General features: G+C 37.2%; 1 protein-coding gene across 2 annotated transcripts in view; it reads right to left on the bottom strand.

Moving 5' to 3' along the window:
• The window catches only part of gpat2 (glycerol-3-phosphate acyltransferase 2, mitochondrial), a 146,347-nt gene that overhangs the window by 32,432 nt on the left and 93,016 nt on the right, over positions 1–20,899 (bottom strand). The window contains exons 3-11 of one of the 2 annotated variants that reach the window (XM_008418198.2): positions 17,016–17,119; positions 15,395–15,553; positions 14,224–14,294; positions 13,991–14,101; positions 13,445–13,567; positions 9,628–9,727; positions 7,813–7,946; positions 7,209–7,308; positions 1,221–1,400 (exon numbers count right to left, since the gene is read on the bottom strand). In XM_008418198.2, the coding sequence (XP_008416420.2) occupies positions 1,221–1,400; positions 7,209–7,308; positions 7,813–7,946; positions 9,628–9,727; positions 13,445–13,567; positions 13,991–14,101; positions 14,224–14,294; positions 15,395–15,553; positions 17,016–17,090 (1,053 nt within the window). In that variant the 5' untranslated portion in view covers positions 17,091–17,119. The remainder of the gene's footprint in view (positions 1–1,220; positions 1,401–7,208; positions 7,309–7,812; positions 7,947–9,627; positions 9,728–13,444; positions 13,568–13,990; positions 14,102–14,223; positions 14,295–15,394; positions 15,554–17,015; positions 17,120–20,899) is intronic. The other variant, XM_008418202.2, reaches the window with a different exon arrangement.

Here is a 20,899-nt window from a genome sequence, read left to right as displayed (position 1 = left end):
ATTGACTCAAAACAATCTCCTATATCTCGCTAAAATTTGACTTGTTAGTTTTGTCTTAGTTTATTAAGATAACGGCACTAGAAATTAGACAAAAGATTTGTAAGATTTTGTTTTTGCAGTGCAAGAAAAACATCTAGTGCAACCTTGATGATGACGGCTTAGCACCATTAAAGGCAGAAAGCAGAGAAATGCCCACTGTTACCATAGTTTAAACTCAAACAGAAAATACTGGTGGCCAAAAAGTCAAGCTCAAATTGTGATCTGACAAACCAAAGATAAATGCAATTCAAATATCACTGAAAATTGCCCCCCTTTTTAAAAAAATTATCAAAACCTGAACAATAAAAGCAACATTTCCACTTTTTCAAGACTGCAGAAACTCTGATGAAATGACAGAAAAACCTGCCACTAAGTGGATCTTACATTCACCTTGGTTTGAGTCCTGCAACTGTTTTGATGCAGTAACCCTGATGCAGTAATGTTAACAAATAAATGCATATAAATAAGTACACCTCGTCATTCCAACGGTTTAATGTATAAATGGTCTTCAGTTATTGAAATCTAATCTTAAGTGAACATAAACCTCTAAAGCCAAAAAGAAAATGTTTGACAGAAGCCAAGAACACCCCTAAAGCACTAAAACACAAAATATGTAATTTAAAAGGGGTGTACTTTATTTTTTGTTTATATTCCAAATGGGTGATGTGATAATCTTCCTCAGTTTCTTGATTTCTCCTGCAGCTGTAGGAGTCGTAGGCTGCATGTTTTGCTCAGATTTCTGAGCAAATTTATTATGCATGTGAGATACCAACAAACATGAGAGATCCTAAGGAAAGACAAGTCACGCTAAATCAAAAATGATCTCTGAACCATGTCTTTGTTTTCAGATATGAGTCAGTCGGCTATTGCTATGTTATTTTTTGACGCAAATTGCCATATTGAGTGATTCAATAATTACCAGTGACTGCATGCGCCTCATGTCACACCAAATCAGTTTGATAACAAGCAAAGCAAACCAAACTACTGTAACTTGCTTCCTGTTGGTAGCTGAACACCAATATCTGCACTTTTTCCCTCTGCCTCCTGCAGCATCGCGGCCTCACATTTCTTCCTCTCACAGCTTGAGAAACCAAATCTGCTGTGTTGCTCTCGAGGGCACAACAATTACAGATGGCTGCCATTAACCGAGTGCCTGCTAGTGTGTGTTTACTCGCGTGCACCTTTATGTTGGTGTTGGCCACACAGTCGTATGAGATGCCCACAGGGACCAGGCTGACATCAGGGACAGATTCCTCTTTGATGAGCTGCCTGATGCGAGCCAGCCACTGGCCGCCGTGGCCAGACGCCGCTGACACGCCGACGCTTAACGCCTGACCCTCATGAAGCAGCTCACGTACCAGCTGAGGAGGAGAGAGAAAAATGACAGAAAAAGGTCTGTAAATCCTGGCATCAGTTGCATACGATGCAAATGATTGATTCATGAATTAATCTAAATAGATATGAAAAAAAGAACATTATATATTAAAAAAAAAAAAAAAACTATCAGCTGTATTAAATGCTGACCAAATAAACAGAAAATTGTGGTTTTCTCACATTGAGGTTTCCCCCAGTGTATTATAAGCCTGTCGGGCCACCAGGCTTTAAATGCATCCACTGCCAGGCTGAGCATTGTTTATTAATTATAAATGTTTTTATACACATTGACAGCAAAGATGGGTTAAAGAGTCTCTTTGGTGGCAACTTCAGCACATAAAGTGACCGATAAAGGAAAGAATGTCTGTTTCTTTCATCTAATTATAGATGTCTTATGAAAATATCAATCATAATTAGAATGCAGTGAAAAAAACTGACATTTATTTAACTGCATTTGTTTTATGTTTGCTTCTTTTATAAGACTTTATAGTTGGTGTTTCTGCTTTGTTACGTGATAATTTGAAAATTCCTGTCAACTTTAAAAAAAAATTTACTCAAAAACATGGTGGGCCGCTGGATGACTCCTCTACAGGCTTAGCAAGATTTCTATGGGTTTTTTTGTGGTTTTGTTTGTTATTAAACTTGGACATATTAACAAAACATAAAACAGGAACCTTTTGCTGAATAAAAAAATAAAAGATGAAAAGAGTAAATAAAGAATACGTTCAGAAAGAAGGCCTGGTTACTGTTGAAGGAATGAGAAGTTGACGTTGCTCCGTTGTGCAGCTGGACTTGCGCTATCAAGGTGAAATTTAAGGAGCTTGTTGAGAGTTTATATTTCTAAGCAGAACCACATAAAGTTCATTTTGTATCCCACACCGGACTGTTTGCACCCTCTGCCATATTTGTTTCTCTTACAACCCGCTAAGCTTGAGGACAACCAGTTGTGCCCTTTTGTGGATGGCGGCAGAACTACAAAACTGAAAGAAGGTCTAAGCAGACATTATTAGTTAATCAATTAGAACCAATTTTAATCCAATAAACCGTGAATCGACACTTTAAGTCGATTCATTGTTTGCATCCTTGAGACATCTATACAAGATGCTGGAGGAAGGGGTCCAGAGGATGGAGGCACCTGAAGGATGACGAATCAAAACAGAAGGGACAGGGTAAAAAGCAGGAAAAAGGAGCGATTGTGTGTGTGTGGGGGGGGGAGGACACTTTATGACATTCAGAGACACTTCCCTCGCCTCGAGTACTGTTTTCCCCTTACAAACAGGAGAAATTCAATTACCATTGAACAGCAGCTAAGCAGGCCCACACTCAATAAACAATAAAGGTCTATTAACATTGAAATACAACCGATAAACAGGCCTGCTCTCTCACACAAGGCCAATATGCTTACTCACATAAATGGTAAATGAAGGAAAGAAATAATGAAGAATGAATAAATGGACAAACGAATAAATAAAACTCTTTACATACCACTGGGGTTGTAATACTGTGTATAACAGTTTGAGCTTCACAGCGCAGCATTGATCTGGAAGAGGCCCAGGTCTTTTAATAAAATATACAGATGCTTATCAATAAGTAAGTATTTTATTGAAATGTTTACTTATTCAAGTGTGTGTACAGTTTTAAGGTAAGTTATTAATTTAATACAAGCTGGAATAAGGCTGTAACAAAAGAAAATGTGGAAAAAGTGAAGCTCTATGAATGCACAGTATCTACTTTACATAGGTAAACATAAATAAATAGCACCAATTTATCTCTAATGTATATGAATATTTGAGTTTATCTTGTAATGAATAATTTGGATAAAAATACTTTTACTTTACAGAGGGGTGCAAACCTCTTTTGAGGAATTTGTACAAAACAACAGCTTCTTCTCAAATAGAAACGGGTATTAATCGCTGCAGAACTACACAGATAAACAGCACCAGAAAATATAGAAAAGATGTGAGGGAATAGTAGATGCTGCATAATGAAAAGGAAAAAAAAGCACAAACCATCCTCTGATAAGGGAATAACAATGAGGGCAGACCTGCCAAGTAAACACAATCAGGTAACCAGCGCTCTTCTCATTTCTCCACCCTGTTCTCATTGCTTTGTGGAGCCAGACCCAAAACTGGGATCTCTGTAGCAAAATGCAACCCCCCAGGTAATTTCAGGAATGAATAGGAAGTGGGATGAAGCTGGGGAACGAGGGAAAGCAGGAAAATACAGGTTGTATTCCGATCGAGGAGTTGGCTGTGATAACACTCCACCACAGAAAGCCAAATTATAATGATGCACATTGCTTACCCTGCAATTTTATACAATTACCTGTCATTTCTTTTTCTTTTTTTGTTAACAAAAAAAAGCAAAATTCATAAGCAATTTAATTTCTGTCAGGGTTGCTTCTCCTCGTTGTTGGTTGCATGTAAACAGGTAACAGAGGATGTCCACAGATGATTTCATGTTGATGGCCTGAAATCATGGGTGCAGTAGCTCTACAGACGGCGCATGTTTTACTGTGTTTCAGTGCCACACTGCAACAATTCTTGCTTGTTTTAGCTGATTCCATTCTATCAAACTCTTCTGATAATTTTTTCCATCTTAAAAAGTGGTTTTCACAACCAAAGCACATTTAAAATAGTTTTGTTCTTGAGGTCTACAGCTTATTAAACACATTTGCTGCATATTAGTCCAAGAGTCTCACTGCACGTCACTAATTTGCAGATTTTCATTCGCGCTGTAGGGATAACAAAGAAACAATCTTTTATTCTCAGAGTAAGCAGCTGAGGCCTGTAGTTATTTTCACAGCATAATAATTACATTTGGAAGATGTTGGGAGACACCCAGGCATGAAAGTTTGGAGCAACTGAATCAAAAACTTCTGTCGCTTGTATAACGGAAAACTATTTGTATAATGACGGACAAAAGTTACCTGAAATCTGAAAATGTAGGAAATTCAACTGTAATTTACCATGTACACATTTTATTGAAACAATAATCCAGGGGTGTCCAAACTTTTTGTCAAATGGGCCAAAATCAGACTTAAAAGGACTTGAGGACAAAAAAAAAAAAAAAGATTTTTACCAACTTAATATGCAATACTTAAATTAAACAAACAAAGCAGTCAGACTTGTTGCTGGAAAATGATGCGGAAATTATTATAGTTCCAAAACTTAAAAAGTGTTCTGCAGATTTGCCTTATTAAAAAATTATGTTGCTCATTTCCTATGCATGAAATGAAAAAAATAAAAACACAGCTTAATCAATTCTGATTAATAAAATGTTTTTATTTAGCTAAGTTAATAAATTAATTAAAAGCATATTTGGGTGAAGCAAAGTTTAATTTTGAGTAAAGGTCTGTGGTTCTGGAAGAGAATGCAAAAAGCAAATCCTTTATAGTCAATAATTTTTTAGTTAGTGACAATTTTGTCCAAATTAAAGATAGAAAATTAAAGATTCATCAATATCAAATACCTGAACTCCTGAACTGGGGGGCAAACCGTCGGATAAGGCAGTGTTGGTGTTCCCGCTACAGTCTGAATATATCCAATTTGGGGATGTCTTGGAATTTTTATTGCAGCCTGTGGGGTTTACCCTGTCTGGGAACGAGAATACAACCTGCTGAATGTGACAGGTAGCCAATCAGAAAGCGCGGTGACATAAGAACAGAGGGGAATCCCAAACAGCGGACATATCGACATATCGCGCAACTGAGAGTCCGGTGGATATCGGAGATAATATGTGGAAATGTTTATTATTATATGTAAAGGTCCTTATTATATATGTTTATGTTTATTCAGTTAAAAATGTTAACTATGAAAAAACACAGTTATCTCCAAATCATAGTGCAGCAAATAGAGCGGTTGCTCCCGTCGTCTTTTATCCACCGCCTTTTCTTTTTGTTACGTCTTTTATCTCTTAAAATGATTCCACAATCAATCACTATTGCTTCTACATCGTCATCCGTGTTTGGTTATTCTAAATTCCCGTATGCTATGTTGGGAGTTTTGTGGAGTTTCTTCTGGAATTGCGATGTTTGTGACGGTTCCTGCCGTGTTGCTGGAGACACGAACCGATCGAACCTGTTGGACTTTTATCAGCTCTGTGGTCACAGAGGTTTGGAGAATCGGCCGACAATTCTTAAATCTTTCTGTCTAAACCAGACTTAAGACTCACAAGCAACACTCATCTCCTATCGACCTCTGCCCAAACACTCTCTGACTCTGGTCGCTATGGTAACGTTTACATATCCCTTCACAATAAGATACAGATGCACCACAAAAATTAACATTTTACTTTCATGAAAATTTTAATTCACGATACTAACTAACGGGAACCCTGAGCCCGTTTCTCTGCAACGAGTGTCCGATCTGGGAGTGACGAGAGACAATAACACCCGAAGTGTTGCTTATATCCACAGCCTGCTTGGTCTCTACGTGGCGAAGCAGTTTGAAGCTTCATTGCCTCATTAGCAGCCGGACGCCGCATGTGACGCAGAGCAGGCTTGTAATGTGGGACCCACCTACCGGTCCGGGATAAATCTATTCTCCTGTCTCTTCCCCTTCACAAATAAACTTTCCAAAGGCATCTGATCTGTTTCTTACTCATTTTGATGCTTGTGCTCTCAGTGTTGGGGCGCAAGTAACCAAGAGAATCTGGTTAAAGAATTTTCAAAATAAAAGATTCTCCAGACTCAAATAATACATAAAACGGAAATATTTAATTATTTCTTGCCCGGCCCAGTGCCAATTGGTCCACGGACAGGGGGTTGGGGACCACTGATCTATTGTACAGCATCATTCTTTTAAAACAAGCAGATGGTGTGTTATATTGGTGTGTCATCTCTGTTCAATGATTAAATTGAAAAGAGAGCAAATGGGTAAAATTTAATTGTTATGGGAAAACAATCAGATTCATAAATGTTTTTTCAAACGGGGCTTTCAGGTGAAAGTGGTGAAAACAGAGCAGAGCTTCTTAGGACCACGTGGAACTGAATGGTAACTGCTGAATATTGACAAAATGTATTATGATTAACTCACATTTTCCTCACCAATCTCTTTCTTTGTGAGCATACAGAGCAGTGAAAGTTCATCCAAATGGCTAACTACAATAAATTTACACAGAACCTGAATGTTTAGAGCTAACCAAATATTGAACTAAAGTAATCCTTTACTCTGTGATCCCGAAAAGTCTTGCACTGACATTTGTGATTCAATGTTTTGTGGAGTTTCAGTGTATGCTGTATTCCACCCCAAACAAAAGAACAGCTGGTATAAATTGCTAAAAGCTTCCCAACATTTTACAACAATAACACGGTCTTGTACAACGCTGAGAGTGACCATCAATAGATGAGGAGCATTGTGGGTCGGACAACCCACCATGAGGACAAAACAACCGAGCTTCCACAAGGAAAACAAATCCAAAACAACAGATTTTTAATACTATTTTTTAGCTTCTTCTTTCCAAACCTTAATGTTTCCTGTTAAACTGATTAAATAAAACGATTAAATTAGATTAAATTAGAATCAAAGAGCTGCTGAGTGAATTCCTGTAAGAGTAACTCAAATCACTTAACCGCTCTTCTAAAGATATACTTTCTTTACATTTTATGTTCACAGGCGCATCTTTAAATTTAAAATATGAGTAATTTGTCATTTATTTTAACTTTAAAGTGTATCTCTGTAAGGAGGACTTCCTGAGCAACAGATCATTATTCAACTGTGATGAAGGAAATCATCAGTAATTTCTGTTGCCTTAAATTCTTTACCATAAAGAAAATGTGGAAATTTTGGACTTACAGATGTCATGACAGCAGAGTAGAGAGGATCCATTTCAGCTTCAAGTTCGGTCGCTGCATTAGGAGGCAGTAGGATGACACCTACCTTCTCCAAGATGGATCTATAGGATAAAGGAATGATAAGTTACATGTTGGTTTCTGTTTTAAAACCATCTAAAGTGGCATCTGTGCTTCAGTAGAAAGCTGGATTTCTCTTGTTTTACAGCTCATCCAAAACTGCTCTTCATCTTGTAAAAGGATTAAATCTGAGTCCATCTCTTACCATTCATGTTTAATTAAATGGCTTTGTCTTCCCTGTCCAGAAAAGTGAAGAATCTGGACAGGGAAGGCATGTGGATAAAGAGAAGTGAAGGAAGCCATCTATGTTAAATGAATGAGCAGATGGACGTATATTTCATCTTTTTAGAACTGATGAAGTCTTTTTGATGGGAGCCGAGATGTCTTCAAAAAAACAAAATAACTCCAGCTAAAGCGATAACAATATGGCTGACTGAGAATCTACATTGGCATTAAGCAACCTGATGAAATGTTGGAGGTTACTTGATATTGCAGCACATCTTGCCTTCACACGTCTTTGTGCATTTGTGTGTTTTGAGTCTGTATACCTTAGAAAGGAACTTTTGATGTGGAGAGGACAAACAGTGTATGGTGTTCTCAGGCTGTGACAGAGGAGTGCGAGAGGGATGAGAGTGCAGTCCAAGGCGCTTTGACGCAGATACACGTATACCAGGGGAGAGCCCTGAATTAAACAACAGAAGCAGTTTCAGATAAAACAAACTCCTCACGTTGCCATTTATTATTCCAAACAGAGACGGACTCTGCAGAGGTGTGTGACCATTCATGTTTAATCAGTCCTGAAATCAAACACTACAGAACATATCAGCAAAATCAAACATCAAGAAAATACATTTACAGTTTAAACCAAAGATTTACATATCTAGAATGATTTCTATTTGCTAAACACCAGAATTATGAGAGACGTTTTAGTACTTTTCACAAAATAAGTTTACTTTATTTATTATTTGGTAAAAATTGTGCTGAGCTGAAGGCTTTCTGGTGGCCATTCCAAAACATTGACATTGATGTCCTTAAGCCACTTGGTAATTAATTTGGTGGCACGACTGGAGTCATTTTGTGCTTGGAAGATTCTTTTGCACCAAAGCTTTGACTTCCTGGAAGATGTCTCCAGATGTTCCTTCAAAATTTATACAATGTTCTTTTCTCTTTATGTTATCTCCTTTGTAAAGTGGAATAGGTCATTCATTCAACTGTATGGATGTGATGAGTCAACGGATGGATGGATGGATGGATGGATGGATGGATGGATGGATGGATGGATGGATGGATGAATAGATGTGATGAGTCGAATGGATGTGATGAGTCGATGGATAGATGTGATGAGTCGAATGGATGTGATGGATGTGATGAGTCGATGGATGTGATGGCTGGATGGATAGATGTGATGAGTCGAATGGATGTGATGGGTCGATGGATGTGATGGATGGATGGATCGACTCATCACATCCATTCGACTCATGGATGTGATGAGTCGAATGGATGTGATGGATGTGATGAGTCAATGGACAGATGTATGTGATGAGTCGATGGATGTGATGAGTCGATGGATGGATGGATGGATGGATGTGATGAGTTGATGGATGGATGGATGGACGGATGTGAGTCGATGGATGGATGAGTCAAATCAATTCAAAATTCCTAAAATGCACTAAATTGTATGTGGTAATTATGAGAATCATAAGACAAGAACAATATGCTCAGTAGTTTTTGGGAAGGTTTAACCCAATTAAAACATGGATAAGACCTAATCCTACTTTATATACAGTTATCTGCTTATTATATCTTGATTGTGACAGGAAAAACTTAAATTTGTCTAAAAATGCAAAACAAATCATAATCACTAAAAGGTTAAGATTCACCCTTTATGGTTTATGTATAAAACTTAGTAAGATCAATGCAAAAGACATAGCTCAAAGAAATTAATTCATGCCTACTTTGACTCTGCATCAGCAGTGACTCATTAACTTCTGTTTAGTCAACCATGTAATTAGAATAATGTTTTTTGTTTTTTTTAGCAAAAGAAGTATAAAAAGACGAGAAAAACTTTTAAAGATCTTCAGCTGTTTTTGCACTGAGTTGCTGAAAACAGACATTTTATTTATCTTGAAGACAAACACCACTGTAGCTGTTTACCATCTAATTATACGATGCGGTATGGTTTAATTTCACACACCATGCATGGATGAGCATGAAGGTAAAACATTACAGTTTCTATGTGTAAAAATGCTAAGTATATTTCCCTCATTTCACCAGCTGGACAGAAACCTTGTGACACTGCCGTGTGTGAGCAGGAGTTGTAACACTGGATGGAAAGACTTTTTTTTTTTTTTAAATATTCATACCTCTTGTGTTGCTTTGTGTAAAGCTGGAAGATGATTTTTGTTGACTTGAATACTTCCAAACACGGAGGCAAACATCTTCAGCATCACCCAGGACATGAATCTACTCAGGAGATGATAATGTGTAGAGACATTTAAACGGAAAGAAGAGAAAAAATGAATGTTGTAAAACTTAAGACATATAGCTGCTAACAATGAGTAGCAGAAAGTAACTTAAAAAAAAGGAGAATGTAGACCGGCTGAACAACATGTAAATGAGATCGATGGGAGAGAGACAAAGTAGGGAGAATAGGGATGAGTGATGACATGGGGAGGAGGCGAAGCGGAAAGCGATAAAGAGGAAGGGTTGTGAGGGTGACAGCTGCAGATGGAGACAAAGGTCGTCGCTGTAAATGAGGAAGAAAAGAGGAGAGCAGAAACGGGGAAAAGAGATTTTGAAAAGAGATTTGTTAAGCCCCAAGAAAAGCCTGAAAAGTTTCATAGAGAGGAAGAAAGAGACAAGTTTAGACGCATTTCATCAGACATTAACTCAATTTTTGACATCATCTGTGACTAAAAGCACAAAAAAGGATTTGAGAACCTGAAATGTTCATGGCTCAAAAAGTCTCCCTAAGACAAGTTTGTGCCTGGAGGAGTGTCATCTTGAGAAGCGTGATAAATGATTGATAGATGATCGTAGGTAGCCACATTTTGAAATGTCTCAATCTCAACATCAGAGGAGCCTTCCAGTGTTTGAGGCATGGCAGTGTGAGTCAGTCAGACGATGACAACATCAAAAACGAGTTTTCTGTTTTACCATTCAGTAACCAAAGTATATAAAAGCCTCCAGAGTGGCAAATCTGAGTTTATTTTTTATCAGAAAAACCTAATTTTAGGTCTTGTCAATGCTATAATAAGGTCAAGAAAAGGATCGAAATGTAATGGGTAAGAATCGTCTTTGCTGGCCACTTCAGGTGGTCTGATCCTCTCTGACAGCCACCCAGGCTGGCCTCAGCAGGTCATTCCTTTGCTTTGTTCACATTTCATCATTCGTTCTATGTGTGGCAATCACAAGAGTTTCTCCGTAAATGTAAACGACATGGAGTGGCATCAGATTCTAGCAGTTGTAGGATTTCTCTTGTGTCTTTTGTAAAATACCAGGAGCCATTTCTCCAGAGTTCACTTCAACCAAATTGAGGTCAAAGTTTATAGTGGGACCAGATCTGCCGTTTTGATCTGCATCAGATTTTGATTGCATGTTCACACCTAACAAAAATAATCCAACTTTCCAGGCAAAAGAACTGGAGTTTGATTAAAGTGGACTAAACAGAGCTGGTATGAATGTCAAGTAAGGCTTTGTATTCTGGTGATCACGGCTTACTAAGGGGTTGTTTTATGGAAAATTAGGCATTAGAATAAATAACCACGCAATAAAATGTATTTTAATCTTCTAAAAAGCCAGAGATTTCCATGCAATTTTCAGATTTTTATACCAGTTTTTATTGAGTGTCTTCAGACGACATTTGTTGTAAATTGGCGATATATATATAAAACAGAAATGAATTGAGTTATGGTTATGTTGAGTGTTTGTTTCCATGTTACGTTTCGTTTTAAATCCGGATGGTGACGCTTATAAATACTGCTTGTGTTTACTCGTTTCATTGTTTTTTTAGTTAGTTTATCAATAATAAGTAGATAATAGCAAATTATAAACAGATGTGACTCTTGACTTTATTGTTTACCTACTCTCTTCAATTGTTACATGTTTCCTGAAAATTATTTTTCACAAGAAAATGCACAGACATCTTTTTCACAGAAAAAGTATTCACTACTCAGGTTGATATTAATATAGTTAAACTTCATTACAACCTCTGATGATTCTTTGAATTACAACTAATGCCTCTGTTCGTCTCTAAACTAGTTTTAACTATATTACTCTAAATGAGGAATCAACAGAATACAAATGATAATATAACCATAAAAAAATGGCTATTATTTGTGTGCTATATGACACTTTTTTTCCCTACAGTCGTTTTCTGTCTGGGAATAGAGACAATTACGATGATTACACATGCATGATTACAACAATTTGAAAAGATTATAATTACACAATTAAGTCTAAAATGTGACAGCAAGAAAAAAACCTGAAAAGTGACCAATATGGCAACTTTGATCACTTGAAATTAGGGAAGACATAAAATGCATTAAAAATAAGAAAGTGGCGGTTTGACAATAATGATTAAGAAAAGCATGCTAGACTTCTGTTTTTGATAAACAGATGCAGAACAAAACTTATCCTGTTTTAAATCTGCAAGTTGCCTTGACTTGTTTTCTATGCATTTTAAACATTGCAGTACTTTGATCCTATTTTTAACCCAACTTCACCAAAGCAACTACAGATGCAGCTTATGGCCATTATCAATTAATGCTACAAAAATACATGAGGCAACAACATATCTTTCTTTTTTTGCCCACACCTTTTCTGCCTACATCAAAGGCTCAACATTTCGCCAGAGAACATCTCCAACTCAGATCCAGAGCTTTGTTATGCATTTAAGGCTCAAGGGCCTTCAGTTCTGTTCAATGGAGTCCTTGTTTGTCATAATGAAAAATACGTCTTCCACTGGCTCATTAATAGAAGTTGGTGGTAGAAAATAAGTTATGTAAGACTTTACCAACACAGTCCATGTTTGTTATTAGGATCAGTTTATTGCTTGTTTTGATCATTTTTATGGGGTTTAATGCTGGCGATCGGGCTGCACAGTGGCGCAGTTGGTGGAGCTGTTGCCTTGCAGCAAGGAGGTTCTGGGTTCGATTCCCGGCCCCGGTCATTCTGCATGGAGTTTGCATGTTCTCCCTGTGCATGCGTGGGTTTTCTCCAGGTTCTCCGGTTTCCTCCCACAGTCCAAAAACATGACTGTTAGGTTAATTGGTCTGTCTAAATTGCCCCCAGGTGAGAGTGTGTGTGTGCATGGTTGTTTGTCCTGTGTGTCTCTGTGTTGCCCTGCGACAGACTGGCGATCTGTCCAGGGTGACCCCGCCTCTCGCCCGGAACGTTAGCTGGAGATAGGCACCAGCAACCCTCCCGACCCCAGTAGGGACAAGGGTGTAAAGAAAATGGATGGATGGATGGAATGCTGGCGATCAAAAAAGTAAAACATCATAAGCAGCTTAGGAGTTATAATAACTGAGCTATATTTATAAATGCATGTAGGTGTGTCTATATGAGTGAATATATATATATATATATATATATATATATATATATATATATATATATATATATATATATAAACACAACCATTTTTTGTATATATACAGCTCTGAAAAAAATTAAGAGACCAGTTAAAATGATCAGTTTCTCAGATTTTACTCTTTATAGGTATATGTTTGAGTAAAATGAACTTTGTTCTTTTATTCTTAATGAAAAGGTGCAAAGACCTCAAATAATCCAAAGAAAACAAGTTCATATTCATGTAGGATCAACAATACTAATGTTTGTACTCAGGAGAAGTTCAGAAATCAATTTATGGTGGAATAACCGGGAGGTTTTCAGTGCCCCATTGAAAACCTCATGGGGCTCTTAATTTTGATGCCTTCTTTCAGCACTATGCTGTTTTTTTTAATTCTGTTCTTCATTTCTGTCTTTTGTTCTGTCCACTTTCTGCCTTGACAGCTTAAATTTCCCATTTGAGGAACTAATAAAGGATTATCTTATCTTAAACCTACTGTAAAGTTAGCGCTTCTTCACATATTAAATATGAAGTGCTACAGCTTGAAGCCTCTTTCTCAACACTTTTTGCACCCCCACCCCCTCCCCCCACCATACACACACACACACCTGATGAGGCCAGGGGAAATGCAGGTGTTAATGAGGGACAGGAGCGGTGAGAGAAGACTGTGTTGCCCTTGGCTGTCTTCCCCCTCGGGTGCTTTATGAACCGCTGCAAGCGCCTCCCTCACCCTGAAACACACGGTCACAGGACAGCAGGGGTGAAACAGCACAAAGCTGCATTTGTGCTACATTTACACAAACATCCGCCTTCCAGAAACACGACAACAGCAAGAGTAGCAGCCCTTAGTGACATGATTACATAAAGCTTAAACTCAATTACAGAGGAGGAGGGAAAACAACAGATACTGGGGACTGTGACAGAGATAGGGAAGGTAGAAAGTTCCCACTTCTTTTCATTCAGTCTGCACAGAAATGGATGATGGGCTCCATTTTCTGTTTCTTGGTTCGAGTCTGTTATCTTCCTAGTCCCTTTTTCTTTTCCAGAGCTCTTGCAGCCCATTTCATTTTCTGGATCTTAGCCTATCATTTATTTACACTCCTCTGGCATCTTTGCACCTGCCTCTCCCTCCCACTCTTTTTCTCTTCAGGTACCTGTTGCTCTGACAGACTCTCTCCTGCCTGTCGCTAACAGGACTCCCGTAAACCTTGCACCCACTCACATACAAAACGCAGCATACCCTGCGCACCAGCCAGCCTCGATATCTGAAACAGGAGAGAAAAAAAAAGCAAAACTCAAAGTAGCAGGCATCAGTGAAGGCGCTGGAAACAAAAACAAAAAAAAGCTTCAAAAGAAAGAGCCTGAATACTGCAGATAACATCAGTACCTGGTTTGTGTCTCGTTGATGCTCAGCAGGTTGCGGAAGCCAAGGAAAGAGTTTTGGCTAAGCTTTTTGCTCTGAACAACAAACATGAAAAGGATTTGGATATTTTAATTTAAATAAATCAAAGTAGTAATCACACATTTGTACACAAATAAAGCTAATTAATGTTTAAATGACCACTGGAAACATGGAAATCAAAAGAAGAATAGAAGCTTCAAGCCACACAGGCAACAAAACAAGTTTTACATTTTATTTAAACTGGGCTTTCCAAGAAAAGTTAAAAAAATATTGGGCAAAACAAATTAATGTTGAGAAAAATCTTAACACAAAGAGTGAGAGAGGAAAAAAAGGACTCCTGAATAAAATGTGGACAAATCTACAGTCAGAGAGTTTCTGTCCAACCATATTTATTTACCTAAATGTGCTTATTTTCACAATAAGTACAGGCAAATAAGTAATACAGTTGTTTTTATGACTTATCTACAGAGCACAAAGAGTAGGACAGTATGTATTTGGTCAATTATTTGTTTTGAAAATGCATCTCTTCAACAAACCTAATATAATTGTAAAGCCTGTTTATTTCCATTTAAGGTCATTTTATTTATATGGCACATTTTCAGCAACACAGCAGTTCAAAGTGCTTCACATGAATTAGAAGGAAATATAAAACAAAACCAAAAGAAAGTAAAGTATAAAGCTACATATTGGCTCCCCACGTTTAGTAAGAATAAGTAGTACTACTATAAGCTATTAGGGGATTTGTTTGGATTCTTATTCTCAAAACTAAATGTTGGTTCTCCATTTTTGGTAAGATTAGTGAGGAATAAAACTTAATATTGGTTCTTTATAAATATTCGGTCTCCATGTTTGATTCTATTAGTAAGTATAAAACTAAATGTTGGTTTCAGTTGTTCTGGGTTGAGTTCCAAATTTGTACGATATAAAGCTAAATTGTGTCACATCTGTAAGGAAAATCCGTCTTGATTTAATTAAATTCAGATTGTTTGAAAGTAGAAACATTAATGTATTAAGTATTTTGGGATGCTTATGCTTGGTCAGTATTTTTCAGATATGACAAAGGTTAAAACATTGCAGTAAAAATAAAAACCATACATCGCTACCTTAATAAAAACTAAATTCAGCTATTTTTATGTCATCACTTTAGTTTTCCCACCTTCCTGTTTTCTGTGTCCAACTTTGTTCCACTTGTGGACGATGGACTCACCAGACTGTTCGGGGTGCACTGGTGGCAACACTGGCCCATAACGGGTCGGAACATGCCCAGACAGGAGGGGACGGTCACGTGTTTCTTGATCTTCAGTTCCCATGACAACTGCAAGGTAGGAATACGCAAATATGTCACTTAAATCAGGACTAAAAACAAACTTAGTGGTGATGACGGAGGCTCTCAAAGGGAAATCATTCTAACAAGCAGAGGTCAGATTTAAGAAAAGCCAGCAAGATTTTACAACAATTCAGGATAAGAAACAGTTTTAATTTGTGACAGGGTGTTAAAGTTTAACTTTGTTTCTGGTCAGACTTCGGGAAAACAGAAAACTCAATTCTAGGAGTTATATTCTCAATAGATACGATTTGTAGTTGAAAATGAGTCACTTAACTAATAGTTCAAATTAAAGTGCTAAACTTGTCATAGTTTAGCACTTTAAACTATGCCACTGAATTCATTCTTATAAATGTATCTTAAAATTTACAACCACATTTTCTTGACGTTTTTTTGCATTATTTCCTTTTGCTTTTATGATTTTATTCTATAAACATGTCAGCAAGGAATGTGCAGCATTTCAAAAAGAGTGCAAAACTTTGTCAATATTCTGCTAATGTCAAAAAAAAATTGTGATTGCGGTTTTTCCATTAAATAAGAAACACAAATAAAATCACACGTGAATAAGTTTGTTTATGCGACATCGTAAAAAAACTTCATCTACCCAACACTTCCTGTCATCTTTTCCACCAGTAGTAAGAACTGGTGTTTCCATTGCAGTTTCTAATTAAGATTCGATACAGCTGAAAAACCACCTCATGCGAGCTCAAAAACGCTTTTTAGAAAACCATGTGGGTTTTTTTTTTTAATTGTCGTGTTTCCATTAAGCAAATTTATTGTCGGAATTTCAATTTGTGCAATCATATGGTCAAGGAAACGCAGTTAGTGAATGCACAGAACATTTCAAACTGTGTGTGTCCTGGTTACTAATCAGCTGGGGTTTGGTCTCGTTTGTCAGTAATATTTCTCAGTATGATAAACACAAAAAGGTTTCTTATCTTGCTTGGTGTGTGGCGTTACTGTGGATGGTTTGGCACTAGAGAGATCATGCCGTTCAGACAAGATGAGTTAATGAATCTCCTGAAATCAATGACTGAAATAATGAAGATGGATTCCAGAAGACTCAGTCAGAGGCAAAAAAGGCCTGATTTAAGACAATAAACTGCAGCAGTGACAAGGCTTTCATTTAAATATCAATAATTTGAACTGCCACAGTAACTGCGGAAAAAGTACGAAGGAAGGAGGGAGGAGGAGAAACAGTGAATGATTCAAGCGTGTAGGCAAAGTTTTTGTATTCATGCAGTATTTAGTAATCCTTTGAAAATTCTGTTCGTTTTCTGATGGCTCGACATGACTCACTGATGCATCACATTCTGTGATTTGGTAAACATCAAACAGAATTAAGCACAGGGGGCCAAGCGTGTTCTCTAGTGATTGTGAAGAACAAAGCGCTTGAGATTAGTGCACACAGGGTAAGAGGAAGAGGACAGTGGGAGACGAGCAGAGTTCTTACAGCAGGTCGGTACTGCTGAATCGGTGGAAGGCTTGTGTTGTTGTTTATCCCATCTCCTTTTTCGTTCACCATCATGAAGCCCCTGCAGATTTATTGCCAGAAACCTAACAAGAAAACAAAAGAGAAACGATCAAATTATGTGCCATCATGTTAAATACTGAGGTTGTTTTTTTGTTTTTTACATTTTGACTACTTTTAAAATGTTTTGGAGTGAATTCAAAAATGAGGGGCAAGTCTTTCACAGAGACTGAATTAGCAGAGATTATAACTTCCTGCTGATTTTCTCAAATCCACCTGGGATTTATAAAATTATAAAAACTCAGCCTTAGCCATAAAACTCCAACATTTTTGTAAAATGCGCAAGAATCAAACTATATTGTAGCCACCAAGAAGTTTCCACCAAAGAAATATCTGGATATTTGACCACTCCTCTTGGCAGGAAGGGTACGTTTTTTTCAAGAAGACGAATTTGTAAACAAAACCACGTGGATGATAAATGTAGCTCCCATTGGACAGAAATGACGAGGTCTAATCAGAGCAAAGACACGGAAAAAACCTTGGAAATCCAGTGCTGCATTTTTGTTGTGCACATTTCAAGAGAAGCTCATTTATACTCAAGCTCCTGATTAGCATTTAAACTTCTGACTGAAACTGTAACCTTTTTAAGATGAGGTCAAACAGCGTCTCATTGCACTGGTTTGCCATTTTATTAAAACTGTAGTTTTAAAACTTCTGTGCTAACTTATTATGTATGCAGGCAGGAATAAAACAGGGAAATATTTTCTCCTAGGAGGTTAGAGGTGGAGGGGAGCTTAGCTCAGGAGCAGCAGGGCTCTCACCGTTTAAATCATTAAAGCTTATATAACTATTGTTGGTCCCTCAGCCACTTGGATATGCATTAATGAGAACTGGTCAAAATCTAATGGGTTCACACCTAAACAGATTAGTGAATATATAGAACTGCCTGTGCTGGTCTTCAAGTGAGTAATCAGATAAAACTAAGGTAGTTTTACTGCAGATCAAGAAGAGGTCTGCAATCTCCTAGGAAATAAAGTCGCCATCCTGTGAAAATATACTTTGGTTTGTGGAAACCTTGGTTTCCACTACAAAAGGATGAAGATGTGTCCTAGTGTCATCAAGCGCTCTTTAAATATATCCGTCTTCATCCATCAGATTCAGAAAACTAATTATGCTCAGGAGACACTCCCTTTGCATCTCTGTCTCTCACTCTGTTGATCCCTCTCTGCCCCATTAACTTTGCTAATTAAAACTTAAGCTGCACCCATGGGGAGACGCTCCATTTCAACTAGCTCCAAGTTCCCACATTCATTAACAAGTCCAGTGGGAATACAGACATTGAGAAGAGGTTCTCGAGGCTCTGGGAATCTTTGCAGGTATAGAGGACAAGATGGCGGTAAAACTGTGGGGTAAAACAGGGGCCAAAGGGCGTAAAGCTGTGAATTAATAAGGCCAGAGAATCACCAAAGGCCCAAATTGGATTGTATAATAAATGCAAGAGGGAATAAAAGATCAAGATAAAGACAGTATTATGCTAAGACTATGGAGTTTTATTTTAAATGTGACTGTTTAAGTTGCAGCTTATATAGGCTTAACATAATCTTTTAAGTTTACAAACAAGTTTCTTCTGACTGAAAGTTATAATATCCCAATTAATTCACTAAAGAATCAGAGAAGGGAGCTAAAGATTAGGGTGATGGCAAGGAGGAATTTCAAATGTTGGAGTGCATCACCATTATCAGAGGCAAAAGGCTACAGTAATGACAATACAAGTTTTTTTCCCATCAATTACATTGTTTACAAGAGTGTAGACAACGTCCTGAAAACTCTTGTTTGATGTATATTAAAACTAATGTTGCTTATCCAGAAATGAGATCTTGCATTGCTTTACTATCTTTTCAATGATGATTATTTAAATAAAGTCAAACTTTTTTATTTTTTTTATTCCTGGGGAGAGGGAGGGAATCAAGTGTACAATAATCAAATATAAGAAAAGATAATAACCCTTGTAACACCCTAGTTGATTTAATAAAATATGTAGATGTTATAAACTTAAATGTTTTCTCTTGTTTCTGATGGGTACAATATTGACAGTGTATATACCATTCAATGAATCAATTTCATATTGATTTATAATCTTTCAACTAAATTTTGACATCGATTATTCCTTATCGAAATGATAACATCTAGAAAAGTAGATCCTTACATTGCAAGTTATTTTCATAAATAAATGTTACACTTTTTAAAATCTACATTATAACTTTTTTTAGCGGCTGCGCTAATAAGCTTACGATGCAGCTACACTGATCTTCTTCTTCGCACAATTTTGTCCAAAACTAAGTATAAATACCATTGGTGCCACAAAATATGTAAATAACTTCATAAGTAATTATGAACATGCATGAATTACATTAACCAAACATTTTTGCTGTTACACTGTTAATGAATGACAACATATTTACAAAAAGATGCTAGCTACACGTTAGCTAAAAATTCAGTAAAAGAAAATAAAAAACAGCAGCTAACTTGAAACCACAAGTAAACACCTACGGTAGCATAAGATGGATTCCCTATTATAAATCATTTTTGCGGACTTTGCAGAAATATTAGTTGTCCTCACCTCCTGCTACAGTCTTGAAATGCTGAAGCTTGAAGCCTTACCCACCTGAAGGTACTTAAGCTAAACAACCTGTCAATCAAACACTGACAGCAACTCCCAGGAAAAAAGTAATAATCCATATTTGTACCTTTCTTTCTACAACTTCCTTCCCTTACCACTAGTGGCTCCATTTGTGTAAATATAATAAAAAACAGATTAAAAAGAAAATATTTCATCCGGACTTTTTTATGCTTCAGCTAAATAGTGTTTCATCATCTCATTGTTCTTTTTGCTCCGGTACACAATTGCAATAATGTTCCACCTACAGCACATTACTGCCGAGACAAAAACAAACATTTGATGAAAATTAGATCGAGTAATAAAACTTTAGTCAATGTGATGACTAAAACTGAACTGAAGTGCTCTATTTTTAAACCCAAAGTGTAACTTAGAGGATTTATGGACAAGTAGAGTCACAGAAAACTCATTTAAAAAATCCTTCCTCTTCCCTTTCTTTGTAGAGTATAGCAGAAACTACTATAGCAGCAAAAAAGAAATGAGCAACATCTAAATCCCTTTGTAGTTCTAGTGTTTGGTTACCATCCTGTGATATACACCAGCATGACAGTACAGCACAGTGGACTATAAAAGAAGGATTTCTCTATACCATGAAATCTATCACAGCTTTGCTTTAAGCACAGTGTGGCTATATTTTATCATAAATAGTTCTCCAAAAGTCATCCCTGCTTTAATCTCTGGTTGAAATGACAGGTTTCATATTTTAATCATCTATGGGGTTTTTTGCCTCGCAGCAGAATCAATACTGCAGCAGCACGGCTCCGAACGAGCGCTGGAGAGGAAGTAAATCTGCACAGGGTTCCAGGTTTGGTTAGAACTGATAGGTTTCAACAAAACCCCAAATTACACTGATAGATGAACCCAACACGCTACACACATATCTGTTCAACTAAACTTACTTTTAACATACTTGCATTACCCTGAAATAAAAAGAGGTAACCTGCTGCATGTTTGGGAAGACCAACAATTATTATGTTGTGGTAATTAGCAATAAAGCATTATTTAAAAAAAATAAAAAAATAAAAAACAGCTGTCACAGTTGGTAGAAGTGTTGCACTGCAGCAAGAGGATCCTTGGTTGAAATCCCAGCTTGTGCTCGTAAGCTCCGGAGCAAACCCACTCAAAGCCTAAAATTTTCATAAATTATTGACTCCTTTAAATCAGTACTGAAAACCACAGCATTCTCATA

This window comes from Poecilia reticulata, chromosome 9 (assembly GCF_904066995.2).
Source record: "Poecilia reticulata chromosome 9, P_reticulata-male-v2, whole genome shotgun sequence".
Classification (NCBI taxonomy): domain Eukaryota; kingdom Metazoa; phylum Chordata; class Actinopteri; order Cyprinodontiformes; family Poeciliidae; genus Poecilia; species Poecilia reticulata.
The sequence above is the reverse complement of the archived record's forward strand: the minus strand, read 5'-3'. Positions and strand labels throughout refer to the sequence as shown.